Source organism: Erpetoichthys calabaricus, chromosome 9, assembly GCF_900747795.2.
Source record: "Erpetoichthys calabaricus chromosome 9, fErpCal1.3, whole genome shotgun sequence".
Lineage (NCBI taxonomy): Eukaryota > Metazoa > Chordata > Cladistia > Polypteriformes > Polypteridae > Erpetoichthys > Erpetoichthys calabaricus.
In genome coordinates, this window is record NC_041402.2 from 77098111 (window position 1) to 77119686 (window position 21576).

The 21576-nt window shown below is 40.0% G+C and overlaps 1 protein-coding gene across 2 annotated transcripts in view; it reads left to right on the forward strand.

The window, feature by feature from the left end:
* The first annotated feature begins 241 nt into the window (after positions 1-241).
* The window catches only part of crispld2 (cysteine-rich secretory protein LCCL domain containing 2), a 69274-nt gene continuing 47939 nt past the window's right edge, over positions 242-21576 (forward strand). The window contains exons 1-3 of one of the 2 annotated variants that reach the window (XM_051931526.1): positions 242-720; positions 4331-4602; positions 18950-19068. In XM_051931526.1, the coding sequence (XP_051787486.1) occupies positions 4354-4602; positions 18950-19068 (368 nt within the window). In that variant the 5' untranslated portion in view covers positions 242-720; positions 4331-4353. Of the gene's footprint in view, positions 721-4274; positions 4603-18949; positions 19069-21576 lie in introns of both variants that reach the window. The other variant, XM_028809788.2, reaches the window with a different exon arrangement.

Below are 21576 nucleotides of genomic sequence, written 5' to 3' on the forward strand. Positions count from 1 at the left end.
GAGTCTAAGTAGAATGTTAAAAAGCTGAACATTAAATTTAGCATCCCGCGTACCGTACATTTTTTAATTAGGAATGACAGTTGATTACAACAACGAGAAAGATTTTATAAAATTATGTAACATCTGAGTGATGCATTAGTTGACCACGTCTCATTTTTTCCTTTTCCACCGTCTTTCCTGTTTCAAACACATTTCGTTCTTTCAACACTGATAATACGACGAATTGTTTAGGTTTTAATTGCTACTTTTGTTTTTACAACGAATAGCACAAATCTCAGCTGAGTCACGGAATGAATCTCGTTAAGAGGAAAGGTTCAAAGTGATCAGCGTGTTCAGTACGTTCGCGACTAACTGTGAGTGCTTTTATCTGAAAATTCCGTTAAGTCTGGCAGATTCCCACGGCGATCCTCGTCACGGAGCGCACGACCAGCCCCGCGCCGGCAGCGCCATCTCTCAGTGGGAGCGAAGTAGGACGTGGGCGATGGGGTCTTTTTTTTAAACCTTATCCCCCCCCCTACCCTTCTACGTTCCGTTTTTTTTCTCGAAGAAGCTATAAAAGGCTGCAGCTTAATAATTCAGTCAGTTCAGCGGACGGTGAACACGGGACATTCCAGCAGAAGAGGGGTACGTGAGGAGAACCCAGTTTATAAAGTGAGGATTCGCTAATAAAAGAGAAGCTGAGGCTGCGTGTCATTCATTTTCTGGTAATCAGTGAACAAGGTAAGACATTTATTTATGTGACTGGTTAAATAAAGTGGAACGTCTATGCAACCCTGTAATTAGCAATCTATGATAACTGCTCGTTTTGAAGGAGTTGATACTCTGCATCCTAAAAATTACTGTGCATTCGCTTTCTGTCCATTAACATTTATAAAATTTCTCATTTTTAGATAGCTTAGCACAAAGACATCCTCAGATATTGTGTAATTGCTTATCATCCTCTTGAATCTATCTATCTATCTATCTATCTATCTATCTATCTATCTATCTATCTATCTATCTATCTATCTATCTATCTATCTATCTATCTATCTATCTATCTATCTATTAATAATACCTTAAAACACATAATCATGGTTAAACAGTGATTTTGCCTTAAGTCCCATTTTTTCAAGGTAGCAAATCTGAGTGTTTAATGCCCATACTGGTCTGTGATCTAAAGTTAAAGTGTTTGTTTTAACATTTTCTTTCTGGAGAAAATCCATTTTTTTGTATAGTTATTTTGACATATACATGTTTATTCTACCTTGGATAAGTTTGCTTAAATCCCCCCCCCCCCCATAATCAATTCACTGTTTACTAACAACCACATTTTTCCCCCCATTTTCCAAACCAGTCTTGTATTAAGTGGTGAACAGAGGGTGGCGTGGGCTCCCCTGGTAGGTGATTTTGCAGGCTGCTTCACCTAAGCGTTATATTTTAAGTGGAGGCACATCTATTCCTCCAGCTGTTTCTTGCCTTTAGAACCTGAAGATGGCAACATTTGTTTTAGAAGGCCACATTTGCTTCACTGGGCAGCCAGACAAAAAGGCTGATGTGCTGACGCAAGCCATGTGTCAGACATCCAACAGTTCCCAGAACTGGAGAACGCTGACAACTGTGTGTACTTTACGAGTGGTTTTCTGTGGATGGGGTCTGGTTTGCAGCACATCGAGTTAACAGCAGCACTGCTTGACATCTCTGTGAAAATGTGCAAATCCAGCCACTGATGTCTGCTGGCTCGCTCAAAGAGTTTAGTTGGAAGACCAGAGAGAAGAGCCCATGGTCCACTTTCACATGAAGCAGTGCTGTCTTTACTCGAAGCTTGAAATATCAAGCGTTTTCCTTAACAAGGATTGTCACCAAAAGCATGTCACTAAGAAGTAAAATATCAGAGAGTATGGCCAAATTTTATTAATGAGCACAATGCTCTACTGCAGTAGTTTTATGCTTTTGAAAAGTGGAAATTGTCATAATTTCAGTTAACTTAATGAGATATTCCATCACAATTAAAAATGAAATCAACAGTTTACAGCTTTTCGGCTGACACAGTATTTAGTGCAGATGCCCTGGGTTTGAATCCCATAGCTGATTATTGCCTGTGTGGAGTTTGCGTGTTATCCCCTTTTCCGTGTTGTTTCCCCTGCCATGTCCCAAAAATTTTCAGGTTAGAGTAATTGGTAATTCCAAATTGGACAAGAATGAATGAGTAGCCCTAGTGTTCTGTCTAGTGTTTGTTCCTACCTTGTACTTCATGCTTCTCGGATTGGCTATAATACCCAATGATCCAGAGACTGCTCTACATGAGCTGTGGTTACATTATTCAGACTGTCACACTGCTGCTGGCATGTTGACACAGCTAAGAGAAAACTCTGCTAAATAATGGACTCCACTTGAAATTAAAAAAGTGGGGCACAGAAGCAGTATGCTGGTGGGTGGAGCTTAACCCCCCCCCCCCCCCCAAAAAAGTGAAGTTGTTAACTCATGCAGTAGGTAACCAAAAGAAAATAGAGGGCATGGTGCAAAAAGCAATTGTGTAGTCAACAGGTCAGGGAAACCCTGCTTGTCTTTCTGCTTATTATTTTCAACTCAATCAGCTCCAGCTGCACAACAGATGAACCAACAAGCTCCCAACTGTTTCTTTATTAAAATAATATGTTTAAAAATTAATCACTCTTCAAAACTGAAGGTACCTTTGATCTTTCTTGTATAATTTATAATACAGTCAGACCGCGCCACCACACATACTATACATTGTTATTACTGTTTTAGTTTTGTGCTCATCCAGGCTCCAGTAGACTTTTTCTGTTAGATTCTCCGGCCGTAGCCTCTTCTATTTGTGAGCTGGCATGTGTGTCTTTGATTGAGATCCCCTGTGTTTTCCAGACTGTATGATTAAAGGAGAGACTGAAATGTGGTTTAAAATCAACACCATTGCACACATTTTTTCCTTTTTTTTCTTTCTCATTCTTTCACACTCAGCTGCGATGTTAAAGTCAGAGGTTTCTATTTATTATTCCTGTCTAATGGCAGTTCCCCCTCCACACCACTATTTTGATTTCCCAAAGAGGAACTGACAAACTGCAGGGGTGATTCTTTGTGGAACCCTTGGCCACTGCCAAGCTAAACATGTCCTGAACAAGGGAGTCTCTTAGAGCCAACACGGTGCTTGAAATGGACAAGGCATGCCAAGGGGCTGTGGCAGAAGCTTGTAAAGCCGACCACCCAAAACCAGCAGCTTCTTAAGGAGAAGCTGGAGTGAGGTGAGATGTGCAGTCATTGCATGTCCCGCTTCTTTTACATCTTTTTTAAATTGCTGTATGTTGTTTAATGTTTTTTTTTATATTGAAGAGCATTGCAACCAATAAATAGTTTTTATTCGGATGCCCACTCTTAATGCTTGCGAGGAAGGTGTTAGACGTAATATGACCTAGCATGTGCACGTGTGTCTGTAATTATATGGCCTGTGATAGAGTTTTGCCCCGACTCCTGCCTTGTGTTACGATGATGTCAGAATAGTTTCTTCACACACAACCCTATTATTGGACTAAGGGGGTCCAGAACATGGATGGGTGATTAACAAATTGCTGTCAGGGTGCTTGGAGTAAGGACATTAAAAACGGTGCATGTAGATGCTGCCCTTTTACCAAAGCAAACAGACTTTGAGGTTCAAATCCTACTCTTACCTCAGTTTGTGATGTTAAGCCCATGCTGCCGTTAATCAGCCATACAAATATTTTTCTCAAAAATTTTTTGCTTCAAATGCACCTCATCTGCTCTGTTTTATGTGCTTCTTATTGTAGAGTGGAGGGAGTATCTCTTTTGCTTTCCAACTTCATTTTATCATAATAAATCTGTATCTCCCGCATCTAGCAAAATGCATTTTGATACTCCACTATTAAGTTTAACAATGGTGAGGACAACTGTGGTCATTTGGAGTGGCCACCTGAAAATTATGTCCACATTTTCATACTATAGCATCCTACCTATAGAATGTTGTGAAATGTTCTGAACTTCTTCCAACAATCTTTAAAGGGACAAAATCCACAAACTCCATAAAATATTAACGCATAAATCAAACTTGTTAGTACTTAGATTCTGTAAAATAATGATGATGAATGGTTGCAGGCTGGGGTGATATTCATGTATGGCTGAAAGTCAGAGAGAGGCCCAACTGGGCCCAATGGCCTGTAATTCAGGATGCCTGCTGGCAGCTTTCTGTCTCTTAAGCTGCATTTCCTTCTTTCACGTCCGTCAGAGCGACTCAGCAGCTAACAGAGCATGTTTTCTTTCAGATACGGTGAAGTGAGTTTCCTGGGAAGTGAAACAGAGTTTGTCTTATATTCTACAGTGGAGATCTGTGAAGCAGGCATAATGAAAGCGGTCCTGTCCTGGCTCTGCATCCCTATATTGACACACTACCTTTCCTTGCATGGAGATGCTCTGTTCCTGTCAAACTCCACGATCCTGGAGCGTCTGCTGAGCAAGTACCACGACGCCCAAAATTTTACTCATTCCCGGGTCCGCCGTGCAATCCAGTGGTCTGATCGTGAGGAGATAGTGAATCTACATAACAAGTTACGAGGGAATGTGCATCCACCCTCCTCCAACATGGAATACATGGTGAGTACCCCCAGACTGAATATGTTTTTCTTTATAAGATGGGTACATTTTGAACATTAGAACATTAACAAAAATATTTTGCCCAATAAAGCTCGCCGGTCCTATCCACTTACTTCCACCAAAACAATATAATGTCAGGTTTTTAATGTCCCTAAAATCCTTTTCTCCACCACACTATCTGGTAACCTATTCAATGACTCTATGGCTCTCAATAAGAAGTAAAACTTACTAATGTTTTGCAAAATTTACACTTAACCATTGTCCAGCTGTGAATCTATGTTCTTGTTAAACTCATTTTTAAATAACAGTCTTGATCCACTATTCTAATTCCCTTCAAAATTTTAAATAATATAGTCATGTCATCTCTTACTGTGCCTTGCATAAACTGAAAAGATTAAACTCTCTCAATCTCTCCTTTTAACTCAGCCCCTGCAGTCCTGGAATCAGGCTAGTCACTCTTCTTTGGACTTTATCTAGCACTGCTATGTGCTTTTTGTTGATGGGAGATGAAAACTGCACACAGTACTACAGGAGAGGTTTAACCAGTGCATTATATATATATCAGAAATAATTTTTTGATATCACAAATGTATGATTGAGCTCAGGATTGAGGTACAGCAAGCAAGATGATAGAATAGGGCAAAGAATATGGGTCTCTTAAAGGTGAAGGGTCACTCCTGCTCTTTATGATTACAGGTCAAAGGTTACTGAGTATAAGTTCAGGATTTTGGATTGTGAGGATTGAATTATTGTTGAGGTTCATCCAGTCAAGCCTTCCAGCAAATATCATTTTTAGGTATCCATACTTCAGTACACTTATAGGGTCGATGTTGTGACTTATAGAGAGTACAGTTAAGTTCTTACTTGCATGTTCTAATCCACATGCCATACATCAACGCAACATTATTTCCATTTCCAATCCTACATAATCCCGTTCAGTGTTGAGGAAGAGAATGGATTCTTTCCTGACAGCATCAGGACCAAGGCTAGATGGGCCAATACATCTTAATTTATACCTTCAAGTGCCTGAAGAACATCTTCTTTTACCTCTGAAAGATAGCGTGCCATTTGATGATTAAAAGTCAGTAGACAGTCAGGTACATATAAAATGGACAGAATAGCTGTCCCTGTGGAAGATGCCACCATTTATGTAGTCATTTCATAAGATGCAAACACATCAGACGCATAACTTCCTGTCTTTCTCAAAACATTAAATCTGTTGCCTTTTCAGAAATGTCCCTATTTTGGACAAAGTTATGGCTAATAGTTCATTCAGTATCACACATCATTTCTAAACAGGTATGTTCATAGGTCTGAGGGTTAGATTGCTTTCACATTCTACGTATATGCTGCTCTTTTACAGGCTTTAAAAAAGAACATAGAACATAAGAAATTTGACAAATGAGAGAAGACCATTTACTTCATCAATTTCCTTTGTCCCAATATCTCATCCAGATACTTCTTAAAGGTTGTCAAGGTTTCAGCTTCAACTACATATCTCGATAACTTGTTCCAATTTCCCACAACTCTTTGCGTAAAGAAGTGTTTCCTGGATTTAGTCCTAAATTCACTTCCCCTTAATTTCCATAGGATTCACTCTTAAGCTAAAGAATTTGGCTGGATCTACTTTATCAATGTCTTTGAGGATTGTGAAGCCCTAGATTGGGTCTCCACACAATCTCTTCTGCTCGAGACTAAACATGTTTAATTCTCCAGATCTGTTAGAGCAGGACATGTCTTTAAGTCCTGGAAATCACTTGATTGCTGTCCCCTGTACAGCTTCAAGTGCTGCTGTCTTTCTTATATTGTGGTAACCAGAACTGCACACAATACTCCAGATACAGCCTCAATAGTGCATTATATAGTCTGGGAGTAGCAAATATTTAAGGGTTTTAATGATATATAACCTAACCTAACATTTTATTTGCCTTTTTAATTGCTTCTGCACATTTCATAGACAATATAAACATTGTGTCAACATAAACCTTTTTAACAGCGTCTCCCATTTTGTATTTGTAATTGATATTCCTTTTGCCCACGTATAGCACTTTGCACTTTTCTACATTAAACTGCATTTTCCATGTAATTGCCCAGTTCAAGAAGCTTGTCCAGAGCTTTTTGAATTATTTTTGTTGCCTCATCAGTGTCTGCCATTCCTCTAGTTTTAGTGTCATCTGTGAACTTTAGAAGTTTATTAACAATACCAGAATCCATGTCATTAATATAAATCAGAAAAAGTAGTGGTCCAAGGACAGTCCCCTGAGGGACTCCACTGATAACATCACTCCACGTGGAGCATTCTCCTCTTAGCTGTAGTCTTTGCCTCCTGTCAGTTTACCAATTTGAGATCCAGTCTTGTAGGTTAAAGGTGGTGGAAATGTTTCCATTCAATGAAATTGTTGTTTATTAAACTCATGTCCAAACTTTGTAATCTTCCTACACATCTGGAGCAGGTGTGTGTTCTGTCATTTCTTAACAAACAGGCCTTCAAATGGATACTGAGACCTACAGTGCATCTGGAAAGTATTCACAGCGCATCACTTTTGCCACATTTTGTTATGTTACAGCCTTATTCCAAAATGGATTAAATTCATTTTTTTCCTCAGAATTCTACACACAACACCCCATAATGACAATGTGAAAAAAGTTTACTTGAGGTTTTTGCAAATTTATTAAAAATAAAAAAACTGAGAAATCACATGTACATAAGTATTCACAGCTTTTGATCAATACTTTGTCGATGCACCTTTGGCAGCCATTACAGCCTCAAGTCTTTTTGAATATGATGCCACAAGCTTGGCACTTCCATCCTTGGCCAGTTTTGCCCATTCCTCTTTGCAGCACCTCTCAAGTTCCATCAGGTTGGATGGGAAGCGTCGGTGCACAGCCATTTTAAGATCTCTCCAGAGATGTTCAATCGGATTCAAGTCTGGGCTCTGGCTGGGCCACTCAAGGACATTCACAGAGTTGTCCTGAAGCCACTGCTTTGATATCTTGGCTGTGTGCTTAGGGGTCGTTGTCCTGCTGAAAGATGAACCGTCGCCTCAGTCTGAGGCCAAGAGCGCTCTGGAGCAGGTTTTCATCCAGGATGTCTCTGTACATTGCTGCAGTCATCTTTCCCTTTATCCTGACTAGTCTCCCAGTCCCTGCCGCTGAAAAACATTCCCACAGCATGATGCTGCCACCACCATGCTTCACTGTAGGGATGGTATTGGCCTGGTGATGAGCGGTGACTGGTTTCCTCCAAACGTGATGCCTGGCATTCACACCAAAGAGTTCAATCTGTGTCTCATCAGACCAGAGAATTTTCTTTCTCATGGTCTGAGAGTCCTTCAGGTGCGTTTTGGCAAACTCCAGGTGGGCTGCCATGTGCCTTTTACTAAGGAGTGGCTTCCGTCTGGCCACTCTACCATACAGGCCTGATTGGTGGATTGCTGCAGAGATGGTTGTCCTTCTGGAAGGTTCTCCTCTCTCCATAGAGGACCTCTGGAGCTCTGACAGAGTGACCATCGGGTTCTTGGTCACCTCCCTGACTAAGGCCCTTCTCCCCCGATCGCTCAGTTTAGATGGCCGGCCAGCTCTAGGAACAGTCCTGGTGGTTTCGAACTTCTTCCACTTACGGATGATGGAGGCCACAGTGCTCATTGGGACCTTTAAAGCAGCAGAAAATTTTCTGTAACCTTCCCCAGATTTGTGCCTCGAGACAATCCTATCTTGGAGGTCTACAGACAATTCCTTTGACTTCTTGCTTGGTTTGTGCTCTGATATGAACTGCCAACTGTGGGACCTTATATAGACAGGTGTGTGCCTTTCCAAATCATGTCCAATCAACTGAATTTACCACAGGTGGACTCCAATTAAGCTGCAGAAACATCTCAAGGATGATCAGGGGAAACAGGATGCACCAGGAGTTCAATTTCGAGCTTCATGGCAAAGGCTGTGAATACTTATGTACATGTGCTTTCTCAATTTTTTTATTTTTAATAAATTTGCAAAAATCTCAAGTAAACTTTTTTCAAGTTATCATTATGGGGTGTTGTGTGTAGAATTCTGAGGAAAAAAATGAATTTAATCCATTTTGGAATAAAGCTATAACATAACAAAATGTGGGAAAAGTGATGTGCTGTGAATACTTTCCGGATGCACTGTAGAAGTCCATTTTCTTAGCCGAGCCTACTTACCTCAGCCGATTCAGCAGGCACCAAAGCCTGCTTTGATAGTAATATTTGAAAGGGAAGTACCTGTTCTGCTTAAAAAGCCAAGTCATCACATCTGAGATGATGCCAGTCAACCTTTGGAAGAATCTCAGCACCCCATGGGATGCTAGCACCCCAACCAAATATTAAAGTGCTTACTTCCCATGGAGATATTTTATGTGAGTTATTGTAATAGAAATAATATGCAAATATAATTATTAATTTATACATCAAACCTAATTAAATAGTCAAATGTTGCTACCTTGTAGCTTATGCAAGCTTACTGAACCCAAGGCTTACGTTTAAGCTTATTTTATTTGAGTTTATATGTTCAGACTTTTTTCTGGTATTGGAGATTTGTGCTTGTGCTTTAGTACAAATGAAAAAGGTGAACAATTTTAAAAATCAGATATACTGTACCTGCGGTGGGTTGGCACCCTGCCCGGGATTGTTTCCTGCCTTGTGCCCTGTGTTGGCTGGGATTGGCTCCAGCGGACCCCCGTGACCCTGTGTTCGGATTCAGCGGGTTGGAAAATGGATGGATGGATGGATATACTGTACAGCATGCAATGCAGGACTGAAATATTGTAGTTTGTCTGGTCTGGAGTGGAGTAGCATATGAGAAACAGAGTGGAGGATTTTTGATAAGAGTCAAAATATCTGTATGATCTGTGCACTGTTAAGTAAAGCCTGATTCATCTTTCTTATACAAACCAGAAAATCAAAATTTACACATGAGTCGATAACCTCAAAGCGGATGATGTGACAAGTTACGGCTTCTGTGTTGTGTTACAGCAGTCCACCCAGTTGTAAATTATTATGCTGCCATGTACAGACCTGTGACATGCAGTATGACCTTGGCATCATTCATTGTGTTTCTCTTGGTGGATGTATAATGCCAACAATCCAGGCTTAATTTTCCTTACGTAAAAAAATACACAGAGTGTGTCAAAGATTTGGGGTCCCAGCTAAGAATAACCTCTGGTTGGCAAGGTGTTTTGAAAAAAAAAAAAAAAAATGTAGCTTCCCAGATTTAGGTGGAGATGTGCTCCAGCAATAGACACCTACTTCCAGTGGTGGTGGCTGTTGAATATGGCGCTCCTAGAAGGGTCAGGACTGGAACAGATATCAATTGTTTTCGGGTAACTTCTTCTCACTTTAAGGATTTAGAGGAAAAGACAATGCATCCCTTGCTCCCTTCCTTTATTTTACTTCACACAACGTTCCATGTCATGCTCACTAAACCCGCAAGTCTGACACTGTGAATGGAAGCTCGTGACTTGCTCTTCTGCTCTCTGTAGACTTTACACATGTCCAGCTAAGTTTTCCTCATGTGCTTGGGTTACACCTAACCACCAAAAGGCATGCCATCTGGATTGGCCTTTGTAGGAGTGAGAGTGTGGGATGTGAGTGAATATGGCCTGTGATAGACTGGCACTTGATCCATGGGTAACACTTCAGTTTAGGTACTGCAAAAATGCATTTATTACTCATTTACTCTTATGTAACAAGACTTTAACAAGGACTTCTTTTGGTCTTCATAACACTTATAAAACATTGGTAGATGGCTTATTCATCTCTGTGCAGTGTGGCATGTTGTCATGATGGTAAAATGACTTGTTAATACGAAGGATTCACAGGTCTCATACTTAATATGTAATATGAACAGAAATGTGTCTCAGCTAAGTCACCACAGACCACTATAAAGTGAAATTTTGTTAGTAGTTCACATTGCAGAGATGAATAAACACTTTACTGATGCTTTGTAAGTATTATGAAGATCCAGAGAAGTGTATATTAAGTTCTTGTTACATAATTGTAACTGTGAGTAACAGATGCATTTCTACAGCATTTCTGCACCTAAACTAAAGTGTTACCCATGGTTGCCCAATGTCTTGCAGCCAGTACTGTTGAGGTAAGCTCAAGCAGCTCTCAGCTCTTCAGTGGAGAAAAAAATTCAGGAAATTTCTTTAACAATTAAATGTCTTTGTAGACAACTAAGTACTTCAAAGCACAGTCTTTTCAGTCAGATATATCATCTTGCTATTGGGAGAGCTGAACCTTGCACAAGTGTGGTTTTCATCCCACCTTCCAAACTACTGTGCCACACTTCCTGTCCAAATAATTGTTTCCAGCTTAATGCAAAATGAGATCAAGTAGGAAATGCATTCTGTGATGTAGGCAGTGCCTGCAGCATGTAGCTCGATTGCTGGATGTCCTACTGTATGGCTTTCATTAACAATAGACTTTAATCGAGCCCCATGAGATTCAACAAAGAGAAGTTTTTACTCTAAACTCATTTACTGTCATCTTCTGCACCAACTCAAATATTAGACAAGGGAAAATGTCATGTTTGCAAATTATTTCCAGACATGGTTGGTGAGAATGATTGGAAGATAAAAAGAGCCTTGTGAAAAAAGACCTGGTAAAATGATATGTGAAGAAGACGCCATGCTCCCTGCAAAAGCTGACTATTTTGGATGCTGACTGTGTAATTGTTTTTTAGGGCTTGGCTGAAACATTTTGTTACTATTCACCTTTTTTGTTTCCTAACAAGACAGTTTGTCTTGGAATCAGACAGCACCTTCAAAGCTGGCATTTGAGGGTAATTACAATTTGATTCACAGGTTGTAGGCTAGCCAAAGGCCTGGTGAGTGAAAGATTGCATTGAAGTAAAGTGGGAAGCCACGAGGAGCTTGGTGTGTGTCAGTCAGCCAGTTACGCTATGTAAGCAGAGGCTAATCCTCTGCCAGTGCGGAAAGGCTATTTTTGCCAAAGACGCACAGACAAGGTTTTCATGAGAGCAAGCGGCTGCATAGGGCAAGTTCCGGATTTTGAGGGTGAGATGGGGACGGATCTTGGTACATCCAGAACCTTGGAAATTTACTGTGAGGTAGAGGCTTACGCTCCCAATGAAGTTAGCTGTGTATATATGCATAGGCGTGAGATGGATGAATAGTGTGTGTGTTTGTATGCTTGTTCAGCAGGTGAAGAATGCAGTCTTGTCTCTGCACTCCTGAAGTGCAGGGCTTAGTGTAGTTAAGCCAGCCTTCTCATAAAAACATTGCTGAATTTTTTTGTATTAAAAAATGAATAATATGTTGTAGTGTCCAGTTTCATTACTAGACATTAACCAACCTTGGATGTACATTGCATCAGTGCTTTCAGGAATTTAATATGATTGTTTATAGAATAGGAGAGGATAAGCAAAGTCTGCGATGAAAAGCTAATCCAGACTGGAGGAGAACGTGCAATCTCTGACATTCTAAAACAGAGAGCTAAGAGGCAGCAATGTTACCTACTAATTCTCCATGCTTTCCCTTTGACAAAACAACTAGATGTAAAAAATAGAACAACCTTCAGAACCTCTCACCTCCAGCTAACAAACCCATCAGTTTGTGTGTGGTCACTAAATAAACTCGTGTGCCTGTTCTGTCAGAATTTTCTTTTGTTTTCTCCTTTCAGAGCCCCATGTCCATTTTCCATAAATCTGAGTGGTGTTGCAGAGTCCACAGTAATTATTTTGGCGTAGTCATTTGGTTTTGCACTGAGGAGGGGTGGAATGTGGAAGCTCAGTGAGAAAGCTCAAGCTCAGATGGTGTCATCAGGAAGCACTCACCTCACATTGTTGATAAGCAGTATCTGTTTAGCCAAGGCTGGAAGTCTTACTGTATATTAGCTCAGGCTGGTAAGAGATGTTGTAATCCAGACATCATAGGTTTGCATCTGCCCTCTGGCAGCTACCACAGAACAAATCTATGAACTAAATTGACTTGTGGTGTAAGTTGACAGTGATACACTTGTAGTAATAAGCTGGTTTTGCACTGTGAAGGGTTAGAGTGTGACATGGCAGAGATATGCCGTAACGTCAGTGAGCGAGAAAGAGAGAACTCAGCAGATGTCACCAGGAAACACTCAGTCCATAGTGTTGACGAGCAGTATGTGCTTGCCCAAGGCTGGAAGTCTTTGATTAGCTCAGGCTGATAAGAGACATTGTAATCCATGATATCACGGGTTTGTATCAGGCCACCAGCAGTTACCACAGTACAAATCTACAAGTTTTGATGGCTTGTGGTGTGAGTATACAACAATACATTTAGCGTAGTCAGATGGTTTTACACTGTGAAAGGGTAGAGTGTGTTGTGGTGGAGTCGTGCAATAAGGGAGAGTCTCCTATAAATTTAGGCTGAGAAGACATTATTTCTGAAGACTGTGGTAATCTGGACATTATTGGTTTGCAGATGACCATCTGCAATTACCACAGTGTAAATCATTGAAACTGAGATGGCTTTTAGTATAAGGCCAGGTTTATGCTTCACGTGAAGCATGCTCCAGTGGACGCTACTGTTCACTGCAGTACTGCTACTGCACTGTTCATACTTGTGCGTACTTTACATAAATCTGGAAGATACCACCAGGTGGCAGTGCGAGATATCATCACGGTGAGAAAACATTCAGCTTTGCTGTGTTGTGAATTGCCTGAAACATCCATTAAATTCCGAGGATACCTTGCCGCAATATCTCTGAAAAGGATTAATGATTAAATCCATCAATCCAGGGATGCGCCTATTTCAGCTAGCATTGGGCACAAGGCAGAAACAATCCCTGGACGGGGCATCAGCTCATCACAAGGTGAATACAAGCACTCACATACACTAGCGTGATTTTAGTGTCACCAAATCCCCAAATCTGCATATCTTTGAAAGGAAACCGGAGCACAGTGTGGAAACCCAGCAACGTGACTCCCTGTGAGGCAGCAGTGCTACCCCTCCACCACCATGTCACCCCCATGTGTGTAATTATTAACAGTATTCATTATTTAAACAAAGTTAATGATTTATCTGTACAATTTAACATACATACTTTAATGCATTTTATCATGAAAATGATATCAAGTATAAATCTAAGGATTCTAAATGTGCAGAGAGCTGGAATATTTACTGTAATGTGTGCTGTGTGGTGATCTATTGCTGCTTGTCTCTGTTGTCAGTTCAGGAGGAAACCCCAGAAGCACGTAGTGATTAACAACAGAGTCGGTTTTAAGATGTTTACGATGATCTACTTTAATGATAAAGTAAACTTTGTTTCACTGTACATCTTTAAGTCTCTAGAATTTATACTTTTTGAGATCCTAAAGTCCTATGACAATAATAACAATAATAACAACTTTTCCCCTGAAATTTTTTCTTTGCCTTAACATGTCGATCTTGCAGATATTTCCATTTCTACCTGCACAAATGTTCATCTTTGCCCAGGGACTAGACAATTTCTTGCCATTAATCTGTGCACATTTGGCTGTCTCTATGTGCTAATAATGTTAGATTGCATAGGTTTAATGAGACAAAGCACAAAGAAAGTGTTTTGGGGCACCTTGAAGGCCAACCCCGTACATTGTTAAACACAAAAGATGTCAAAAATAAATACGTGTTAAGCGCCCAAGATGGCGTTGCTGCCGGTTTTAAGGCATTCTGACCCTGGTATTGATGTCATAGGTGGAATTGTGTCAATATTCCTTTCTGCAGAGGGGAGAGGAGAAGAGGGAACATTATTGTATAGTGCCTCCTTACAGTATGTCCCTGAGAAGAATTACAGTCATATATGCCCTAAGCTACAGGTGTCAAACTCCAGGCCTGGAGGGCCGCAGTGGCTGCAGGTTTTCATTCTAACCTTTTTCATAACAAGTGACCCGTTTTCACTGCTAATTAACTTCTTTTCTTTAGCCCTGTTTTAAGGATTCAGTCCCCGTGAATTGATTATTTTCTTCATTAACTGACAGCCAAACAGAAATTAGACGTGAAACAAGCCAAAAGATGATCAATTAAACTGGGGATTCAAACTCCAACCAATTTCACTCCAACCAGTTTCTTAATGAGATGCTGTTTCTTGTTGTTAATTGAACCCGTCATTTAATTCCATGGCTTGTTGCTGCTCTCGTTCTGCCACAGCAGACATTTCCAAAACTGTTGATTGTCTGTTTTACTGAGACCTTCACCCTTCTTTATTTTCAGCTATTGTGTGATGGGCACAGGGGAGCTGGTCATGTGGCTTCTTGTTTTGTGTCTCATTAATTGTTTGGCTGCTAATTAAGGACAAAGAAACAACTAAGGGGTCTGAGTCACATCAATTGAAACAAAGGCAAAAGAAATTAATTAGCAGCAAAAACTGATCACTAATTAAGGAGATGGCTAGAATGAAAACCTGCACCCACTGCATCCCTCCAGGACCGGAGTTCGACACCCCTGCTTAAGCCATTAATGTGTGTGACAAGGTGCAGGTAGTGACAAATCACTTCACACAAATGAGCCAATATTTTTTTGTCAAACTCACATGCAGTTGATGCACAAAGGACCATGCAGTCACAAAATTCTAAAGCACACACGTTTGTCAACATGAGAGTCCATGCTCCATAACTGCTAATGAAATTTGCTTCACACCTACCCTAGCGGACCTTCACAACAATTCGACTGCACAGAGTATAAACGGGCCTTGACTTATCCTTTATCCTGAGACAATGCCCTGTGCCCTTTAATCTAATCTAAATCAATTTGAGTATGTGAGATAGATCCCTACAGATGTTAAATCTGAAAATGATTTAATGTGCTGAGGTGTTCTCTGCTCAGGGGTCCATCCACGGTAACTGCAACACGCACTTTTCATGAAAGACCGCTTTAATAATCAGTTATGTGCAAAATGAAAAAAATAACTGTCTTTTTGTACCTGAGAATATTATTTACCTTGGAAACATGTCCACAGTTAAAAGTGAGCTGAGGGCATCCTCACCATCTGGAAAAATATCACAGTGTCTTCTGAAACTAGGTTTTGATCAGTTACCACAAAAATGCAGACAGCACCACAAATATGCAAATAAAAAGAAAATTATACACACTGATCAGCCACAACATTAAAACCACCTGCCTAATTTTGTGTAGGCCCCCCTCATGCTGTCAAAACAGCTGTGACCCATTGAGGCCTGGACTCCACAAGGCCTCTGAAGGTGTCCTGTGGTATCTGGCATCAAGAAACTAGCGGCGGATCCTTTAAGTCTTGTAAGTTGTGAGGTGGGGCCTCCATGAATCGGACTTGTTTTTCCAGCATATCCCACAAATTCTTGATCGGGTTGAGATCTGGGGAATTAGAGGCCAAGTGAATGCCTAGAAGTTTTTGTCATGCTCCACAAATTATTCCTGAACAATTTTTGTATCCTGCTTAAAGATGCTACTGCCATCAGGTAATACCATTGTCATTAAGGTGTGTATGTGGTCCGCAGTAATCTTTACGTAGGTGGTTTGTGTCAAAGTAACATCTACATGAATTCCAGAGCCCAAGGTTTCCCAGCAGAACATTTCCCAGAACATCACCTGGCCTCCTCTGGCTTGCTTTTCTTTTTGTAGTGCATCCATTTGCCATCTTTTCCCCACATAGACAATACACACACACTCCCAGCCAGCAACATGGCGTTCAAGAAAACATGATTCATAAGACCAGGCCACCTTCTTTAATTGTTCGATGATCCAGCCCATTGTAGGTGCTTTTGGTGGTGGACGGGGGTCAGCTTAGGCACTATGACCTTTCCGTGACTATACAGCTGCATATGCAGTGTGTGTTTTGACACTACTCTCTCATGGCCAGCATTAAGTTTTTCGGCAATATATGCTACAATAGTCCTTCTGTGGGATCAGACAAGATGGCTAGCCTTCGCTCCCCACACATATCAATGAGCCTTGGGCGCCCATGACCCTGTTACTAGTTCACCAGTTGTCCTTCCTTCGACCACTTTTAGTAGGTACTGACCATTGCATACCAGGAACACCCCACAAGACCTTTTGTTTTGGAGATGTTCTGACCCAATCGTTTAGCCATCACAATTTGGCCCTTGTCTAAGTCGCTTAGATCCTTAAACTTGCCTGTTTTGCTGCTCTTAATGCATCACTTTCTAGAAATGACTGGGGGGATATTTAAAAACTCTAATCATCAATTAGTAGGCATGAGAATCAAACCAAGGATGTCAAATTTGCGATGCGGTAGTCCTTGCCATTGCACCACTGTACTGCCTGTCAGCCAAACATACAATAATAATAAATACAGATTAAGTTTAATGAAAATTGACAGTACAATTTGTTGTTAACCTAATTGACTCATTTTTATGAGACTGAAACTAAACTAATACAGTCTATATTTTGTATCACTAAATTAGATTTTATATTCAAAACAAGTCAATATTCAGCATTTGGCTGTAATAAACAATCCTTCATTCATGGAAATGCAAAACTGAAACACTAAACAATCTGGTACTAGTAAAGAACTTGGCGTACAGTATGTCCTTTTGTAATAGCTGTGTAATTTATTATTTCTGCTCAGTATGTAACAAGGTTTTACTTGTATACTGTATATGCACATAGCATTTACACTTCTAGTAGCTGAGATTATGGAAGATCAAGAGAAGTTTCCCTGTCTAGTATACTTGTCCATGTTCTAAATTATTCATAGGGAATGATTTTGCCAAACCTGGCATTTTTTTAAATACTATGTAGTATGGAGTCTAGCTGTGCAACTGCATTTATATACAAAACAAAAAAATCCAGACATACTCAAATTCATTGCATAGCCAATTACATATCATGTGATGTTGGAATAAATCATGGGAGAAAGGGAGACAGCAGTTTTCTGACATCTAGCTTTAATGCTAGTATCCAAACATAAGGATATCTACTTCTAGCTAAATGATTAGATAAGCTCTTAAGACACAAATGCTCTGAGGTATTCTGAATGGTTGTAGATACCAACAGATGATGAATTTATTAATTTCTCAGTGTAGAGCTCTGTACAGCACCACCTACTGGGGTGCCATGAAAGTGCAATATTTGATAACTGGGGTCACTCTATTAGTGTTATTAAATGAAAGCCACAAAGCACAAAGTGAGCCCATAAACTACACAGAATAGATTTTTAGGATTTTAGTAGCCTAGGATGTTAATTTACTACAGGTTTCCTTTTTGGAGGCAGCACCTGTCAATGTGTTGATAAGATTAGTGAAAACAGAAAGACTGTGAAAACAAAATTAAAAAGTTCTATGAAAATAAATTAGTGTCTTAATGAATAAAGTTGTGCTGCCTTACAGAAGTCAGTTTTCTTACCAGTGAGATGGCTTGTCCAATTGTCCACATAACAAAGCCCACAACAATCATTTCCTCAATTGTCTTGTTCTTTCATATCATCATATATTTCATCATGTCTTGACGCATCTCCCATCTCAATATTTAATGGGTATTTGGCTTTTAAAAAAGTCCCCATCCTAAACGCCAGGGCCAGCAACATGAGGAGATGTGTAATAACTTCAAGTATCCCATAGTCATGTTCTAATGCTTACTGGTTCACACTATGCCTCTGAATCTTAATTTCTGCTCAGTATCCCAGCTGAAGTGTCAAAGAAGAATGTCACTTCAACTTATTCCTGCCACTACTGTTCATTCCGTGGTTTTTCAGCTGCCTTTGCTGGTTTTTGGCCTTTCTTACCTATTTTCTGGCCTTTTCTTATATTATTAATAAGCATATTCCTCTTCTAATACTAAACTTGCATCTATGTTGTGTGTCTGTTCGATGTTTATTCTGCTTCTTTCTGTCTTTTGACGGAATTAACGATGGACTAAGCATGATACAAAGAGCATGGATGCATATACTTACGAGCCAACTTAACTAAGCATAACTACTTAAAGTGCTCATTTACTGACCTTACCACACTCTTTCCCAACCATTCTACTCTGGCACCTCTTCCATCCTTGACAACTTGTTGCCAGTTGAGTAATCTCTGACCTGCTCTTGATTACCCAGTAAATTAAGTCATATTTACTTAACAGCAGTAGAGGAAGTTTGTCACTGTCCTCTAAAGCTGGAGATTGTCTTCAGTAATGAGGTCTATGGCAGCACCAGGTTTCAAACTGCACACTCTGATTATATTACAAAAAATACAACAAAAATATGACTTTTTAAGTGTTTGAGCACCAGTTAAACAAAAAAACACTACATGAAATCTACCAACGTTTTGCTTTCTACCTAAATAAAACAGAATTGTGGGGTTTCTTGGCTTTACAATTACAGTGTTTGTCCCCACTTTGCAGAAAGTAATGGTGTCTGCTTTTCTCATTTCACTGCAGGTTTGGGATGAAGAGCTGGAGCGATCAGCCACTGAATGGGCACATCAGTGTATCTGGGAACATGGCCCGAAAGACCTGCTGATGTCCATAGGACAGAACCTGGCTGTACACTGGGGAAGGTGAGTGCCATGTCCTTTTTGTGTCATTTACAGTGTACACAAATATGCATGCATGGGAAATGTTACAACAGCTGTTAATGGTATGCAGCATCATTTACATTTAGCAATATCAGCGACACATCTGAACAGAAGACATTAGTTGTACTGATTTTCAAATACAGACATAGCATTTACTATGAATAATACTTTGAGGATTTTTAATGCATCACACAATCACACCATTCAGCATCCCTTTCAAGACATGGGGATTTGAAGCTTTTCTGGGAACCAATAGTCCATCATAGGGTACATTTTCTTAAACCATGCCAAAAAACCTGCCATTCATTTCTTTCGGATACCAATGGAAAACTGGAGAAAGAGCCATACGTCTACAGGTAGGATGTGCAAATTCCACACAGATAGTGACCAAGTAGGGATTTGAATTCAGGACTCTGGAGCTGAGAGGCAACAGTACCAGCCATTGTGTTACTGTGTTACTCTGAGAATTACAAGTTTGTTTAAATTTTGTTATGTTAATAAGTGACAGTTTTGAGTGTTTGTGTTGAATACACCGGTGTAAGGTCAGTTTATTTGACAACACAAATGTAAGCAATCTAAAGAATCATCACCCTATCCTTCTCTTAGCTGGAGTGTGCCACATAGTTTTACAATAGTAGAACAAAAGCAGATATGGTGACCACTATGATATTCTAAAGCTGGTGACTCATTACAAGAATTCTAGTCAGAGGGTGTGTCAGACTTGACCACTGCAATTGCTGATCTTGTTCTCTGAGGATGGCAGATTATGCGACTAGAAATTGCAGGGATATCTCTATGATGACTTTTTCAGCACAGTTTCACATTTCCAAAATATTAAGAGCTTTGCCTTTTTTTCTAGCAGCCAATAAAATTTTATCTCATGGTCAGTGTTGTTTGAAAGCTTTTCAGGTATGATGATGTCAGTCTCAATCCTGCCCTATTTTTTTCTTGCTTCCATTTTGTTGTGGTACATCAAGCTTGAAATATCAGACAGACAAACCTGTGGTCAGTTTCTGAGGTCTAAAACACCTCAGTTCCTTGTTCCTCCTAGCTACATTAGATGCATTGTACATCTGGGTAAGTACTCATTGGTTGTCAGCTCTCACAAACTTGAGCATATCACTGCAATATAAGACAAGATCAAACCTGTTTAATTTTGGTAGGGAGTGTCACAGACTAGTAGGACTAAGTTGCTGTGGCTGTCAAACTACACAACAATGTTATGAGAACAGAAGTTATCTACTGAAAATGGTTGGAAAAATCAAGTTTTGTGACAGGGCCTTAAGAAAGGAGGACAGCAACATGGTGTGACTTTTGACTTTTTACAACTAAATATATTGCATAATTGAAAGTGAGTAAGAGAATTGCATATTTATCAAACTTTGGGATGAAGGGGCTGGTGAGAATCACAATTGCAATAGTTTTCCCACAGTACAAATAGGAGATGAGATGTAAGATACCATGGTGAGTTGTGTAACCAAAGTGATGACATTTCCATCATCACTGATAGATCACCAATAAGAGGGCACTATTATAGATGGATCCCAAGGGATAATTACTCTAAGGTTTATATCTGGATGAAAGACTTGGAACAGCAGCAGAGGCTGGAATAGGAGTCTGTAACACCCAGGTTGGTTGGGCTCTTCTACTTGTACTCCTTATTATAATGGTCAAGTGACATGGGGAATTTTGACATTAAACGACATTAAGAGCATTTTGAGGTTTATGTCTGCAGGATTGCCAGGCTACATTTGGTGGAGCTCTAGGAGCACAGTCGCAGGAATACTCTGGAACATTCCTGAAGTAATCTCTGGATGTTCCATAGTAGCCATCCCTGGCCAGACATTAGAAGCCAGTTCTGTTCATTTGGCTGTTTTAATTTTGAGTTATGGACAAGAGTTTGGAAAGCACTCAACTGGTAGAAAGGAAGAATATCAGAGCTGCGATAAAAAATGCATGGAAGATGCAGTGTATTTAAGATGGTCAACTGCAGTGGGAGTCCTGCATAATGAGTATGGACCCCATCTTCTATTTAGCTAGGCTCAGCAGGGCAGTTAGGCTTTGGTTTTCTTTGTTTATTGTTTTATTTTAGAACCTCCATGCGTTATCCCCTTCCATATAATTTTAGTTTGTTGATAACACACCCATTTTTGTACTCCTTAGTTTATTTAGCTTTTTTTTGGTTGAGGACTGCTCAAAGTATCCTCTTTAGGCCACATCATAGAGTATGATTTAATCTTTGACTGCTCTCAATTCAAGTAAGTTTATATGAAGTCAAGAAACAAGTGAACTTTACTAAATTATGACTTAAAAGCTGAAATTCCTTCATCTATACTGTTCAGCCAACTCTATTTAAAGGCACACATGCACTCTTTGTGCTTTCTGCACATTTTGCTGCTGCTTATATGTTTAGGTATCTGAGGAAAGCTCAAGAAGAGGTTGCTGACATCTGTTTTTACCCAGATTGTACAACTGTTTTATACCTTATTT